Source organism: Adiantum capillus-veneris, chromosome 2, assembly GCF_014529385.1.
Source record: "Adiantum capillus-veneris isolate H3 chromosome 2, ASM1452938v2, whole genome shotgun sequence".
Lineage (NCBI taxonomy): Eukaryota > Viridiplantae > Streptophyta > Polypodiopsida > Polypodiales > Pteridaceae > Adiantum > Adiantum capillus-veneris.
Window position 1 is genome coordinate 49,794,693 of NC_140932.1, and position 13,819 is coordinate 49,808,511.

General features: G+C 48.4%; 1 protein-coding gene across 3 annotated transcripts in view; it reads right to left on the reverse strand.

The window, feature by feature from the left end:
* LOC147462754 (uncharacterized) overlaps positions 1–12,965 on the reverse strand; it is a 76,579-nt gene extending 63,614 nt beyond the window's left edge. For 2 of the 3 annotated variants that reach the window (XM_086485312.1, XM_086485307.1), the window contains exon 1: positions 12,165–12,965. In XM_086485312.1, coding sequence (XP_086341438.1) covers positions 12,165–12,536 — 372 coding nt within the window. In that variant the 5' untranslated portion in view covers positions 12,537–12,965. The remainder of the gene's footprint in view (positions 1–12,164) is intronic. The other variant, XM_086485298.1, reaches the window with a different exon arrangement.
* Between the last annotated feature and the right edge of the window lie 854 nt (positions 12,966–13,819).

Sequence of the window (13,819 nt, forward strand, 5' to 3'; positions counted from 1 at the left end):
ACTGGACGGACCCTTTGGCTGGGAGTGACACGTGGCAGGGTACCTACGGTGGTCTAGTGGACGTCGTGGCCAGGTCACCACCACCACTCAGTTTGGAGATAGACTTAGCTGGCTGGACATTTATGGGCCGTTGGTGGCTCCTATGGTTGTACATATCAGTAGTCGTTTTGGGATAGTTCCATCTTATCTTGCACGTAGTCGTCTAGAGAGTCTTACACAGAGCACTGCTTCACCATCCCTGCACATCTGAGCCTCGACACCCATTTGTACCTGTGAGTCCTGGGCTGGAGCGGAGTGTGCTGCCACGCCAGAGTCTGTACAAGGTTCTTGGAGCTAGTCGAGTCCACATGTTCTGGTCCACTGTTGTGTCTCTGTTGTTATCCATTGTTTCTGTGTTGTTATCCGTTGTTTCTGTGTTTCATTCTGTTTGAGAGAGGTTTCATTTGTTTGAGTGAGATTGTCACGCACATTGCACTGGGGACACCCACACTGTAGAGAGCACGACACATTATCTGCGCTACAGGTGCTCTCATTTTGGCGACCACGATGGGATCTCAACTGAAGTCTCACTCTGTTGAGTAGCTGGGTTCTTCGCTTCGCCTGTGCAGTCTAAGTCTCTCGCCTTGCTGGTCTGGTCCCCTCTTGCCCTGGTCCAGCTTGCCCTCGTAGCTGGGTTCTTCGCTTCGCCTGTGCAGTCTAAGTCTCTCGCCTTGCTGGTCTGGTCCCCTCTCGCCCTGGTCCAGCTTGCCCTCGTCTCTGGTCTAGACCCCCTCGACCCTGGTCTAGCTGGTCTAGTCACTTGTCTGGTCTAGTCCTACTCGTCCCTGGTCCAGCTGGTCTAGACACTCGTCTGGTCTAGTATGATCTAGTAGAGTCTAGACCAGTCTTCAGCCAGTTCAAGGTTTCTTGCCCAAAGCTTGGTTGGTTTGGAGGTCACTGTATGACACATACAAGGAAGTCAGTTGAGCGTCAAAGCCCACTACTGAGCCCTCTGAAGTACTATCACAGAAGACGACCTTTGACACCTTGTAGAAATCCTTCAACCTCATCACCTATACCTCCACATATCACATCACCCATTCCTTCATCAGGTTCCCCATCTTCGCGATCACCTTCTCCGGAAAAGCTCTCTCCTATTCTTCTACAACAAGCTACTGTGCAACAGACTCAGCAAGGAATCATGGAGCCACTAGCTAGTGTTTTGGCCAAGGTGAACATCAAGTTCCCTACATTCAAAGGGCTGTCTTCAGAAGATGCTGACGACCATACAAGAAGATTTGTATCTCTCTGTAGGGGACGTGGGCTGAACAGAGAAGATGCTTACTTGGTACTATTTCCATCCACCCTCGATGGCCTAGCAGATAAATGGTACAGCCAATTTGCAGAGAACCATTTTGCAACTTGGGCAGCCTTAAGACAGCAGTTCTGTGCAGCTTTCAGGCCAGGTGACTACCCGGAGAAGGTGTTGGATGAGTTGGCCAACATGGTGCTCAAACCTGAGGAGACTTTTGCGGAGCTTATGACGAAAACTAAGTCGCTGGTGGCCAAGCTTCCCCAACAACCCGGTGAATTCATGGTTAAAAAGTGGGTGGAGAAGGCGCTTCCCAAAACTTCTCAGCAAAAACTCCGAGAGAGTCTCCGACCCGACGCCACTCTCGACGAGTTCATCGCAGCTGCTACTAGAATAGAGGGAGCTAGGAAGCTCTTCAACAACTCTCTTCAAATAGATACTTCCTCTGTGTTCTCGGAAGGTAGTCCTACTGATCCTTTAACTTCTTTACGTAGGGAACTGGAAGCCCTAAAGCTACAACGAGCTCTTCAAGAGGAGAGGTCCTTCTCTCTTAGACAAGAGAAGCCTACACATAATGAGGCATTGGAACAGATTAAGCGCGAGTTAGAAGAGCTCAAGTGTCAGCAAGAGACTAAGGCTATGGTTTGGTGTAGCTCATGCCGCTCTCCAGGGCACCCACCACAAGAATGCCCCTTCGGTTTTACTGCCACTTCTGTGAAAAAGCTGGACATGAGGATAAGGATTGTTACTACCTCAAGGGATTGCGTCAAATACAACAAAATCTTGGTCCTTCTCTCCAACAAGGGTTAGCACCTGCATCCAACATGGTCTCATCCTACGGCCATCAAAACCAGTTGCCTCCTCTGCTGACAACACCCCCTATGCAACAAGGTATGCACAACAACTTTGCACCCCACAGTTTTTACCATGCCAGTACTCCCGCAGTTCCCCAAAGTTTCTACACCTCAGCCTCAAATTCCATGCAGCAACCACCTCGTCCCCCGTTTCGTCCTTCCAATCGGCCCATACTCTGCTACAGATGCAGAGAATATGGGCATTATCAGAGCAAGTGTCCTTTACCCGAGGGGTCCCCTCCTTGTCGTCATTGCCCTGATTCGAAGGATCACTACAGTAAAGATTGTCCCAAGCAAAGGGCATCCACGTCTTCAGGCTCGACTCAGAACCAGCCCGAATTCACCTTTCCGAAGATAAATTTGATTACTGTGAACATCGTGCCTCAACCTTCACCTGCTACTCATGTGGTTAAGCCTCTGCAAGTGGAGGAGCCTGCTGGTGTCCTTACTCGGGCACAAAGAGCAGCTCTTGGTCTCAGTCTACCCACAGGTCCACCTCGCCAGTCTCCACTTCCTCACTCTGGTCTACCTGACCCAAAGGACAAGTCCTTCCCAATTGCTCAGAGCAAACCAACTTCCTTGTTATCTGACATTGATGGAGCCTTCTTAGAAGCAGTGGCTGATTTGGAACAGATTAAGGTCACAAAAGGAGCCTAGTTCGAAGGCGCCAAGCCCACAGCAGAAGCCATCTTGAAAAATACTTTTTAGCAGGTGTCACTATACGACATGCTAAGGCTTGATGCAACACTTAGAAGTGACACCTTGTTAGTCATTCAGTCTCTGTACCCGGGGGCTGGGCCTAGTGGCGGGCACCTCCCTGTACAGCCCTCAGAGTCCTATTTGATTTCCTATCCATCTGCTCCCCTCACCGATTATAAAAGTCCTCGCCTCACTGTATCTATTCTTGGGCACCAGCTATCCGGCGTCATCGTTGATGGAGGATCTGGAATCAATTTGATGCCCGAATTCACTATGATGGCCTTAGGTCTAAAGCCTACCCGACCTGCTCCTTTCACTGTTACATTGGCTGATCAGAGAACAGTCTACCCAGTGGGCATAGTCGACAAGGTGCCTCTGAAGGTACAAGATTTCACTTTTAACTTGGATTTTGTGGTAGTTAATCTTCCCCTGGTAGAGGGAGGTTATCCCTTGCTGATTGGTAGGCCATGGCTGCGACATACGAAAGCACTTCACGACTGGGGAACCGACGCCATGTGGATACATACTCCTGGCTCTCCAATGCAACAAATTCGTCTCGAAGGAGGTATGGATCCGGTCGTTCAGCATAGCTCTTTGTCAGTAGAGTCCAACCCTGACTTGGACCAGCCGGTCCCTCCCGATGGGTCCGATGAAGACTTACTGCAGTGGTTAGAGGCCACCTCTTCGATGCCATGCTATGTAGTCTCTCTTCAACCTTTGCCAACAGATTCACCCTATCCCCCTGATCCTACATCTGAAGCTACACCTGAGACCAAGAATCCCAGTCAGCCAAGTGAGTCAGAACCAAGTGGACCGGTCTCTCCAAGTGGACCGGTCTCTGGTGCCCATCCTTCAGAGGGTCCCTTGATGGAAACCGTCGGCCTGGGTGAGCCTATAACCCACCATAGAAGGGGAAAAAAGTCTCCCTTGCAAGAGTTGGCCAACACCCCAGCTCCCTCCTTAGCCTCTACTCCATCTGACTCTCCACCCATGCCGGAGCACTTTGAGGTATCTGAGGATTTACCGTTTGCAGAGCTTCCATCAGGTTGGTTGCAGGAAGAGTATGCTGATTTCAACATTGATCAGACGCCAGCTCATAATGTCCAAAGGCTAACAGAGGCGGCACAATCTTCTCCACCTGACGCAGCCTCGACCACTGCACCGCCTGACCCAGTCAGAGAGGTCAACCTAGGAGGCCCTGACAGCCATCAGCCCATCTTATTAGCCACTTGGTTATGGGATCACCCCGCTCTACTCGACCTGGTAATCTCCTTCGTGCGCTCTTTCAAAGATGTGTTTGCCTGGTCTTACCACGATTTAGAAGGAATCCCAGCAGAGCTAGGAGTCCACACAATTCCTCTGGTTGAGGGGGCTAAGCCGGTCAGAGGACGTGCTTACAAACTGAATCCCAAGTATGCAGAAGCAGTCAAAATCGAGTTGGAAAAGATGCAAGAAGCAGGTATTATTGTACCAGTAGAGCACTCAGAATGGTTGTCTCCTATGGTTATTGCCCCAAAGAAGCAGTCCAACAAAATTCGAGTTTGTGTCGACTATCGGGCTCTGCATAAGGTCACAATCCCGGATGGATTTCCGACACCTTTTACTGAGAGAGTCCTCGAAGATGTCGCTGGCCATGTACTGTATAGTTTTATGGACGGGTTCAGCGGCTACAATCAGTTAGGAATACATCCTGACGACCAAATCAAAACAGCTTTTGTGACTCCCTGGGGTATTTTCATCTACACTAGGATGTCTTTTGGGCTTAAAAATGCACCGCCTTCTTTCAATCGCATAGTATATCTCATCTTTTGTCCTCTGCTTACTGATCACCTTCGCATATTCATGGATGACTTTTCCACCTTCTCGGGTGCTCAATGTTCGACCCCAGTAGAAAATCTAAAGGAGCATCTTGCTCAGCTCTCTGCAGTCTTCCTCAGGTGCAGAGAGGCACGTTTGAAGCTCAATCCGAACAAATGTCATTTTTTGGTCACAGAGGGCACACTGTTGGGCCATGTGGTGTCTGCTCAAGGTTTGGCACCGGACCCAGAGAAGATAGTGGCCATCTTGAAGTTACCTCCTCCCATAAATCCCAAAGGTGTTCAGAGCTTTGTGGGCCACACCGGCTATCATCGCAGGTTCATACGTATGTATGCACAGGTGGCTCAACCATTGACCCGGCTCACCAGTGCTGTTGTTCCCTTCCGGTGGTCAACACCTGAGGCCGAAGCATTTGCATACCTCAAAAAACGTCTCACTGAGGCGCCTATTCTAGTTGCCCCGGATTGGGCCCTACCTTTTCATGTGCATACAGATGCCAGTCTGCTGGCTGTGGGTGCTGTGCTGACTCAGCCTAGCAAAGAGTTCAACTTGGATCGCCCTGTACATTATGCAAGTCGCCTGCTCACCAAAGCAGAGCGAAACTATAGCACCACAGAGAGGGAAGGATTGGCTATAGTGTATGCTCTACACAAATTTCGTCACTATTTGCTAGGGGTCCACTTCACAGTTATCACTGATCACCATGCCTTGCGCTATCTGCTTAATAAGCCACAGGTTGCAGGTCGAGTATGGCGATGGCTCCTCCTATTCCAGGAGTTTGATTTTGAAGTGGTACTCCGTCCTGGTAAGCATCATGTAATGGCTGACCACCTCTCTCGCATTTACACAGGCGAAGAAGCTACCGGGATTGCGGATGACTTTCCAAATAGCAGTCTTTTTAAAATAGATACAACACCGGAATGGTACGGCGAGGTCCTATATTTTCTATCTACTGGGCTGTACCCAGAGAGGGCATCCCCACTGCAAAAGAGGAGATTGCTGTTGAAGTCCAGGCCTTTCACTCTGATCGGGGGCCAGCTCTACAAGGCGGGACCAGATGGTGTTCTGAAGCGTTGTGTCTCACCTCATGAGGTGGAGCATATTCTGGAGGATGCCCACAATGGTCCCACTGGTGGCCATTACCCTGGTCACATCACTGCTCAGAAGATACTACAGAGTGGTCTGTGGTGGCCCTACATTTTTAAGGATGCAATAGCATATTCTAAGGTTTGTGATGTGTGCCAGAGATGTGGGCCGAAGCCGAGTAAGCAATCCAACCGCCCTTTGCAGGTCTCGATGGCGTGGCTACCTTTTGAGAGATGGGGTTTGGACTTTGTGGGACCAATATATCCCCCGGCTCAACCAGGTAATCGCAAATATCTGCTAGTGGCTACAGACTATGCAACAAAGTGGGCAGAGGTACTAGCGACAGTGGATTGCACCAGCAATACAGTGGCCAAATTTTTATATGAAAATATTTTATGCAGATTTAGATGTCCCTTAGAGATCACCAGTGATAGAGGCACTCATTTTGTCAATAACATGATCTCAAATTTGCTGGCCAATTACAAGATTTTTCATCGCAAGTCGTGCTCTTATTATCCTAGAGCCAATGGACAGGCCGAGAGCACCAACAAGGTTCTGATAGCTCTACTGAGGAAAGCATGTCATCTCCATCCAGCATCGTGGGCTCAGGCTGTGCACGGCACTCTTTGGGCATACCGCACATCTTTCAAAGTAACAACGAATCAAACGCCTTTTCAACTCGCTTTTGGTTTGGAAGCCATAGCTCCATTTGAGTTCAACTCCGGTTCCCCTAGGGTGGGCAGTCTGCGTGCAAGTGGGGGCATGGAATCTGCCTCTATCTCCCGTCTCACCTTATTGGATGAAAGCCGCCTTTTAGCTTCTCGTGCTCTGCAAGCGGAACAACTTCGTCGCAAAGCGTGGCATGATCGCCACCTCAGAAAGCCAAAAATAACGCAGGGCACATTGGTGCTACTCTATCAGGCAAAATATTTGAAAAAAGCAAAGAAGCTGGTTCCAGCTTGGCAAGGGCCCTTTAGAGTAAGGAGGTTTTGCCACAGGGGGCTGTCCAGTTAGTCACCTTGGAAGGCGTCCCTTTGCCACTGGTAAATGGCTCCAGAATCAAGTGCTATTACTCCTCTGAGTAAAGGGTATGCAACTTTCCGCCATCTGTAGGTTCGATGGCCCATTTCTCTCCTCCCCTCTAGCTTTCCACCAGAATAGATGTTCTGTTACTGTCTCAGTTTTTGTTATGTTTGTAAGTTTCCACCTCTCCTCTAAGATATCTTTTCTCCACTCAGTCCTCCTGGTAATTGGGTATTATCGGAACTTCAACAGTCCAGTCGCTCCTCTAATTGTTTCTATCCTAAGTGTTATTTGCAGTCAAATATTAAGGTCCTTCCAAACTGCTGCTATCAGTCAAGCTTCTAGTCAGAGTGTTTTTTTGTTCAGTTTGAAAAAAGTGGCATCTACTTGGGCATTCTGCTTAGACGACTGCTTAGACGACGATTGAGGCTATCTATATATAGAATATGGCAGAGTTTTGGCAAAGAACTTTTGATTCCAATTGCTGCAAAAAAAAAAACCTTTGGTGCAAATAAACTTTCAGCTTTGCTGTAGAAAGAAAGAAAGGGGGAAAGTACTCTTTGGTGCTCCAAAGCTGGCTATTAATGATCAGTGCAAGCCTTCATACCCTTCTTTATCTGAGTCCTCTCTTCGTACCTGCTCAAAATTATCCTATCTTTGTCTCTGCTAGCACTTTGCTACTGTTGTGCTAACTCCCATTAGACCTTAATAAACCCTAGTCTCCCAACCTTCGCCCCTACCTACTGCCTCCTACCCTTACTTAAACCCCCCTAGCCCCTACCCTCTCCCAGCTTCCCCTCTCGCCCCTACCCTCTCCTCTCGCCCCTATCCTAAAACTCGCCCCCTACCCTCTCATACAACCCCTCTCGCCCCTATCCCCCCTCTCTCGCCCCTACCCTCACCTCTCGCCTCTACCCTCACCTCTCGCCCCCTACCCTCTCCCAGCTTCCCCTCTCGCCCCTACCCTCTCCTCTCGCCCCTATCCTAAAACTCGCCCCCTATCCTCTCATACAACCCCTCTCGCCCCTATCCCCCCTTTTCTCGCCCCTACCCTCACCTCTCGCCCCCTACCCTCTCCTATCCTCCCCTCTCGCCCCTATCCTAAAACTCGCCCCCTACCCTCTCCTACACCCCCTCTCGCCCCTATCCTAAAACTCGACCCCTACCCTCTCCCACACCCTCTCGTCCCTATCCTCACCCCTCGCCCCTACCCTCTCCTATCCTCCCCTCTCGCCCCTATCCAAACATCTCGCCCCTACCCTCTCCCGCACTTCTCTCGCCCCTATCCCCCCTCTCTCGTCCTTATCCTCCCCTCTCGCCCCCTACCCTCTCCCGCATCCCCTCTCACCCCTACCCTCTCCCAGCACCCTATCGCCCTAACCGCCCTCTTTCGCCTGGTTCGAATTTACCCTACCTTAAATTACTCGCCCAGCCTAACGAGTTAGCCGGAGAAATCTAAATTGTCTGCATCCTACTACTTTTCCATTGGCTACAGCTTTGTTTGTCATCCTCTGTTTGTCATCAGACCTCACCTTGGCAGGGGTAGCAAGAAAAAGGTAGAGATGACGAGGAGAAAAGCTCGGGTTGAACAATCAGAGAGCGAAGCAGATGAAGTATCTGCAAACGGCAGCAGCCATGACATAGATGACTTTACTTTCAGTGACCCAAGTGATGAAAGCTACAAAGCTGACTCAGCAGCATCTGAGGATTCATATGTAAATTCAGAGTCAGGTGCTTCCAGTGATCCAGAGGAACAATCAAAGGTGGCTCAGAAAAAAGAAAAGCCGCAAATTATCACTCATGAGATCAAGAGGCCTGCTTCTTCAAAAAATCGCACAGCATTTTCATTACATTTTCATATGCAGCAACCTCGACCATCTCTCAGTGAGGTGTTTTCGACTGCTCAGCTACGGACTCTGGGTCTCACAGAATTGGCTGATGCAAATCTACCTGATACTATTCCAGCAGAACTGATACATCAACTGCTGAAAAACTTTCCAAAGGTCCGAGGCCACAAGCTAACAGCTACAAGGCTTGGCCATGCCATGGGTATGACCAACTTTCCAGCTGTGAAGTCTACTACTCGCACTTTCTCTTTGTTGCCCAAGGACGCGACAATTCAAGCATGTAAAGAGCTATTGAGCTCGGATCACCCAAATTATGAGCGAAACAGACGGCTTCTCGCAATCTTCAGGTATTACTTTCTGGCTCGGGATGCCAAAGAAGACAAGGTACAAACAGATATTCTCACTACATTCTCCCACTGCGACGGGCTATACTGTTTAATCCACACTATCCCATGTGGATTCCACCAAATTCTCTTCAGCTCTCTGCAGTCTAAAGCTAAAAGATTTCGGGCCCAAGTGCAGTCTGTGCAGTTAACTTTTAGATGTTTTGCGGCGCCTCTCTTGGCATGGGGTGGATCTACGAGGCTAAGGGCTGAAAGCTGATCGTTCAAAGACGCTCATGATGGCGAGGTAAAAATGCTGATGCAATGGGTGGCAAAAACGATGGACAACCACTGTGCTTGAGAGGCTCCTCTGCTCTGCTCTCCCAGCGCTAGGGTTTCTTTTATAAGCATTAAAGTTTTCCAACAAACTCTCGATTTTTAAAAAGAATTCCAAAAGTCACTTATAAATAAATGCCCTATAAGAGGTGGTTCACGCAGTAAAATGGTGGTATGTTGAAATGACTATACTATGCAAGAGAGGTTATACAACTATGACCGGCTTGGGCATGCATGTCCTGCTAGAGGCTCACAAAGTGCCAGGCTAGGTCCTAAGCTAGAGGATTGACGCTATACTGTAGCAGAAACATGTCCACGTAGCGCAAGTGAAGTGCGCACGTGACGTGTGTGGGCTGACACAAGCTTCCGACGCCTAGCGGACACCGCTGCGCACTTACTTGTCATTGGTGGATAAGATTGTCTATCTTGGTGCCCTACGGTGTTCTGTAGAGAGGTGTGCTTGCTGTAGTGGACTTGGTGTAGTGGTGGACTGGACTTGCACATTTCTTCATCACTCTTGAAGACCTTGAATTCGTAGTCTTCTTGAGTACCCGAGTTCTGAGGGGGGTGTTAAGAGTTTTGGAGGTCATCTCTTCAGTTTTTCCATCTCTACCTTGTAAGGGCTTCATTGTGGCTATGCTTGGCGTTCTGAGGCTTTTCTAGAGTTTAGACATCTTGGGGGATTTTCCCCACTTGTGGCCTTTTTGGTGGGACCCCTTTTTTTATGCTTTTTGACCCTTCATAATCCATTTATTTGAAATGGGTTATTAAGGTGTGGGTCGGGCCTTTTTGTTACTTCCCTATATAGGGAGGAGGGAGGCACCCCATTTAAACATTGTATTGTGCAGAGCCTTGTGTTCTCTTGTTAGCACGCTGTGCATGCCCTGTAGGGCTCGTCCACTCTCTAACGTTTTTCTCTCTCTTCTCTTGTCAATCTCCCACACGTTCCCTTATTGTCACCATGCCTTTCGCTACACTTTGACAAGTGCCACATGCACAATGCCACATGGGTGGTCTACATAGAGAGTGCCACATGGTGGTCCACAGACATTGCCACATGCAGTGCCCTATAGGTGCATGGGAGTGCCACATGGGTAGTACCACATAGGCAGCGACTAACTCTCATTCCATGTCCTCTCATATCATAATATCTACTCCAACATCATGGCACCACATGGTGCTCTTTTGCGAACCGTATTGTGGAAAATCTGTTACTCTTCAAGTTTCACTAACCAAAGAACCTTCCACATGAACTGATTTTTGATAATTTGTTTGTATATAAACATTGTTTACTGATTGCAATTTGCTGAAGTTGTTTAATACTGATTTGAACTTGTTTGGGTTTGTTTGGAATTTGTCTAAACTTGTTTAGACTTTATGGAAATATGAAACCTTTCACACCCGCTCAAAGCAGTTCTAGACCCAAGGCAACAGTTGAATAGAGTCCACGGACCCCTTGTAACAATTTTCTTGTACAATCGGCCAAGAGTCCCCGGCCCCGTACACCGGCTAGCGGTCAAACAGAGTCCTTTGACCCGCTACAACGCTTACATAGACCCAGCTTAATGGTTGCATCCGTTAGGACCATTTTCATTGGACAGTTGGACAAGAGTTCCCGGACTTGCTTTACGCAACACATTTGACACTTAACATTTAATTGCATGTACAAAATTGATGCATAGCTTTGAGCATAAGCATTTTGCCCGTAGCACACTAAAGGTTTCGACTAAAAATTGGACCTATGTTTATGTACACAAGTGTATGGTTCCTATAGAGGCGCCACAGGCTTCCAGAAGATTGCTGTGTAGCATTGAGCATGAGCATTTTGCTTATAGCATACTACCAGTTTCTACTAAAAATTGGTAGGAGGGACAGTACAGAAATTGCCTGGCAGTTTGTATCCCACCACCTTGCATACCACGCAACAATCCTACCAATGAATCATGAATGGAGCGAAGAGTATCTGCTGAAGTCTAACCGCAATGACAGCACCATCAGAATCCATGATAAAGACCTCCAAGAATGGCACTAGAACTTAAGCAATCCGGGGATGTAAATCAATGGTGACCTAGTGGGATTTCCTACAAGAACAGAAGCTTACTGGAGTCTAAACCCAGGAGTCTGGGTCAACCAGAGTCCAGTCTACAGCCAGTCAACAAGGCAATTCTCCCAATAATAGTATACACAGATTCTCTATCCTCACCTTGTCAATTCCCAGCCCCGAGTCACGTGATGAGAGCAAAGAGGCTACGGCAATGCCGAACCTGCAGGCTCTGGGCAGCTGCAGCAGGACAAAGGGCAGATGGCTGGCATGGGGAAAAGCTGACATGGAGGGTGCAAAACACAGATGGATCGGCGGGCAGCAAGGGCTGGAGTGAGAGAAAACAGATGGGTAAGGTGCATTGTGCAGGCAGACAAGCTAGCAGAGAGGGAGCGTGTGATGCATTGGGTATAACCACTGGTGCCGAGGGGTAATGCAAGCCTATTTAAGTTGAAGCAGGCTTGGGCAGATAATAAGGAGAGCTCTCCGGTCAGACTACTGATCATGGAGGAGATTGATCCGCCAGCGACCGATGCTGGATCTCTTGTGATCTAGCTATCCCAGCTAGTTGCTTAGTTCACACCTAGCAGTTTAAGATTCCATAGTGTTTTATTTTGTCATTTTGTCATCTTGTTACTCTGACTTTCTATCAGATCCACCACATTGTAACTTTCTGGTCTCATAGGTCACTTTGGCCTTTGGAAGACGTTAATATAACATTTCATTTCATTTCTTTTCTCTGTGTGTGTGTGTGTGTGTGCACGCGCGCGCATGCATGCAACTGCCACACACTGAACATAAAAAGAGCAAAGCTGTATCCAATGTCACAATTAGGAGAATAAGTACCATGGCGACATCCTTTCCATCCTTGTGATTAACACGCTCTTTAATGGAGAAGTACGTGAGTTTGATGGCTGTAGCAGGGGGGCGTTTGAGCGCATCACGAGTTAATTTGAAGCCAGAAGGCCAAGCAGCACCAACAACAGATCCAAAGAGATTGTCCATGCTAGAATAAGGAGAAAGGTTGCCATCTCTGCGCCGATAAGGGGAACTGTGAAAGTCGACACTCCATCTTGAGTCCAAATCGAGTGGCCGAGCACGGAAGGGCCGAACGGGACTCACGTCTCTCTTGTGAGCAGGATGGAGTTCCATTCGAGGAGACAGACTTCTTGCAGAATTAAGGTTCTCTGCATCACTTGTGTATGGCATCTTTTGCATCAGATGGGTACAAAAGTAGCGGACCGATCGCTACCCCCAAAGAGGCCTTCTGCGTCTTTAACTACGGCAGTTTCTTGTTCAAGACGATCATTAGTTTTGGACACAGAAATCTGTTGTTCAAATCGTGCATTTTCCTGTTCTTATGCTGCAGCAGTCGGCATCTCGCTTACAAGAAGATGCAGACTACGATTTGCTGCATAAGACGATCCTCAAGAATCACTGTTCATTTTCCCCTGAGAAGCTAGGGTTTGCAGAGAAGAGATAGCTTTCCTTCAACAAATAGCAAGGGCGACCTTCAAAAACCTGTCTTTCGAGAGTATGCTGCGAGACTGCAAACCTGGAAAGATGGCGGGGAGAAGGCCAAGTGAAGCGATCACGCGATCTTTCATTTAAACTTCGAAAGATGTCCATTGGTGTGTTTTGAGAGCAGAAACGGTTTCCCGTGAAAATTTGCACTTTTTGAATCAAAATGACGCACTTACACTCTTACTTTCGCTTGTCGAGTGGAGCCCATTTTGATCAATGGCTCACGATCAAGAGGTGCGCACATGGAGCTCATCTTGAACCGCAACGACAAGAAAGAACGACATGGCAAGAATCTCCATCCCGCTGCGGCAAACCCGTCAAAGTAGGGCTTGGGACGTAGTTAGCCGCTGCGGCCCACCAATCTCGCAAAAAGCAAAGGGGAGAGAGAGCGTGTTCCATGGAGATGGGGTCTATTGTGTGCGCAAAGAGGGCTTGGCGGCAGTGTGCTAAATTTTCGGCTGCACAGAATGCCTTGCTGGTAAATCGTCATGTGCGCACCCTTTCACCGATCACCGGTTGACTGTGATCGTTAGATTGCCTATGGAATGCAAAAGATTCCCTGTCATAAAAATTAATATCTATCCAACCCAAATGATTTTCTCATGTTAAACTAATCACTTAATGTGGGAGAATACACGGGAACAAGGGTTAAGATATAGACATGTGCTTATAGATGTATCTCAACACGGGGCCAATGGTTAAGGGGCCCAAATGAGAGATGGTCTATCAAAGAGCAAGGCTAACCAATGGAGCATAAGACCTTAGGGTTAGCTTCATTGAAGACCTCCAATAATGTGTGTAAAAGTCCTTTGACCTTAGGCAAGCTAGGGCTGACCTTGAGGTGGGAACCCGGCCTAAGCTCGAGGTGCTTGTCCTGCTTAAGGTGCTTGTTTTGCTTGAGGTGCTTGACATGCTTAAGGTGCTTGATTAAGATGCTTGAGGTGCTTGACTGGCTCCATGCTTGAGGTGCTTGACTT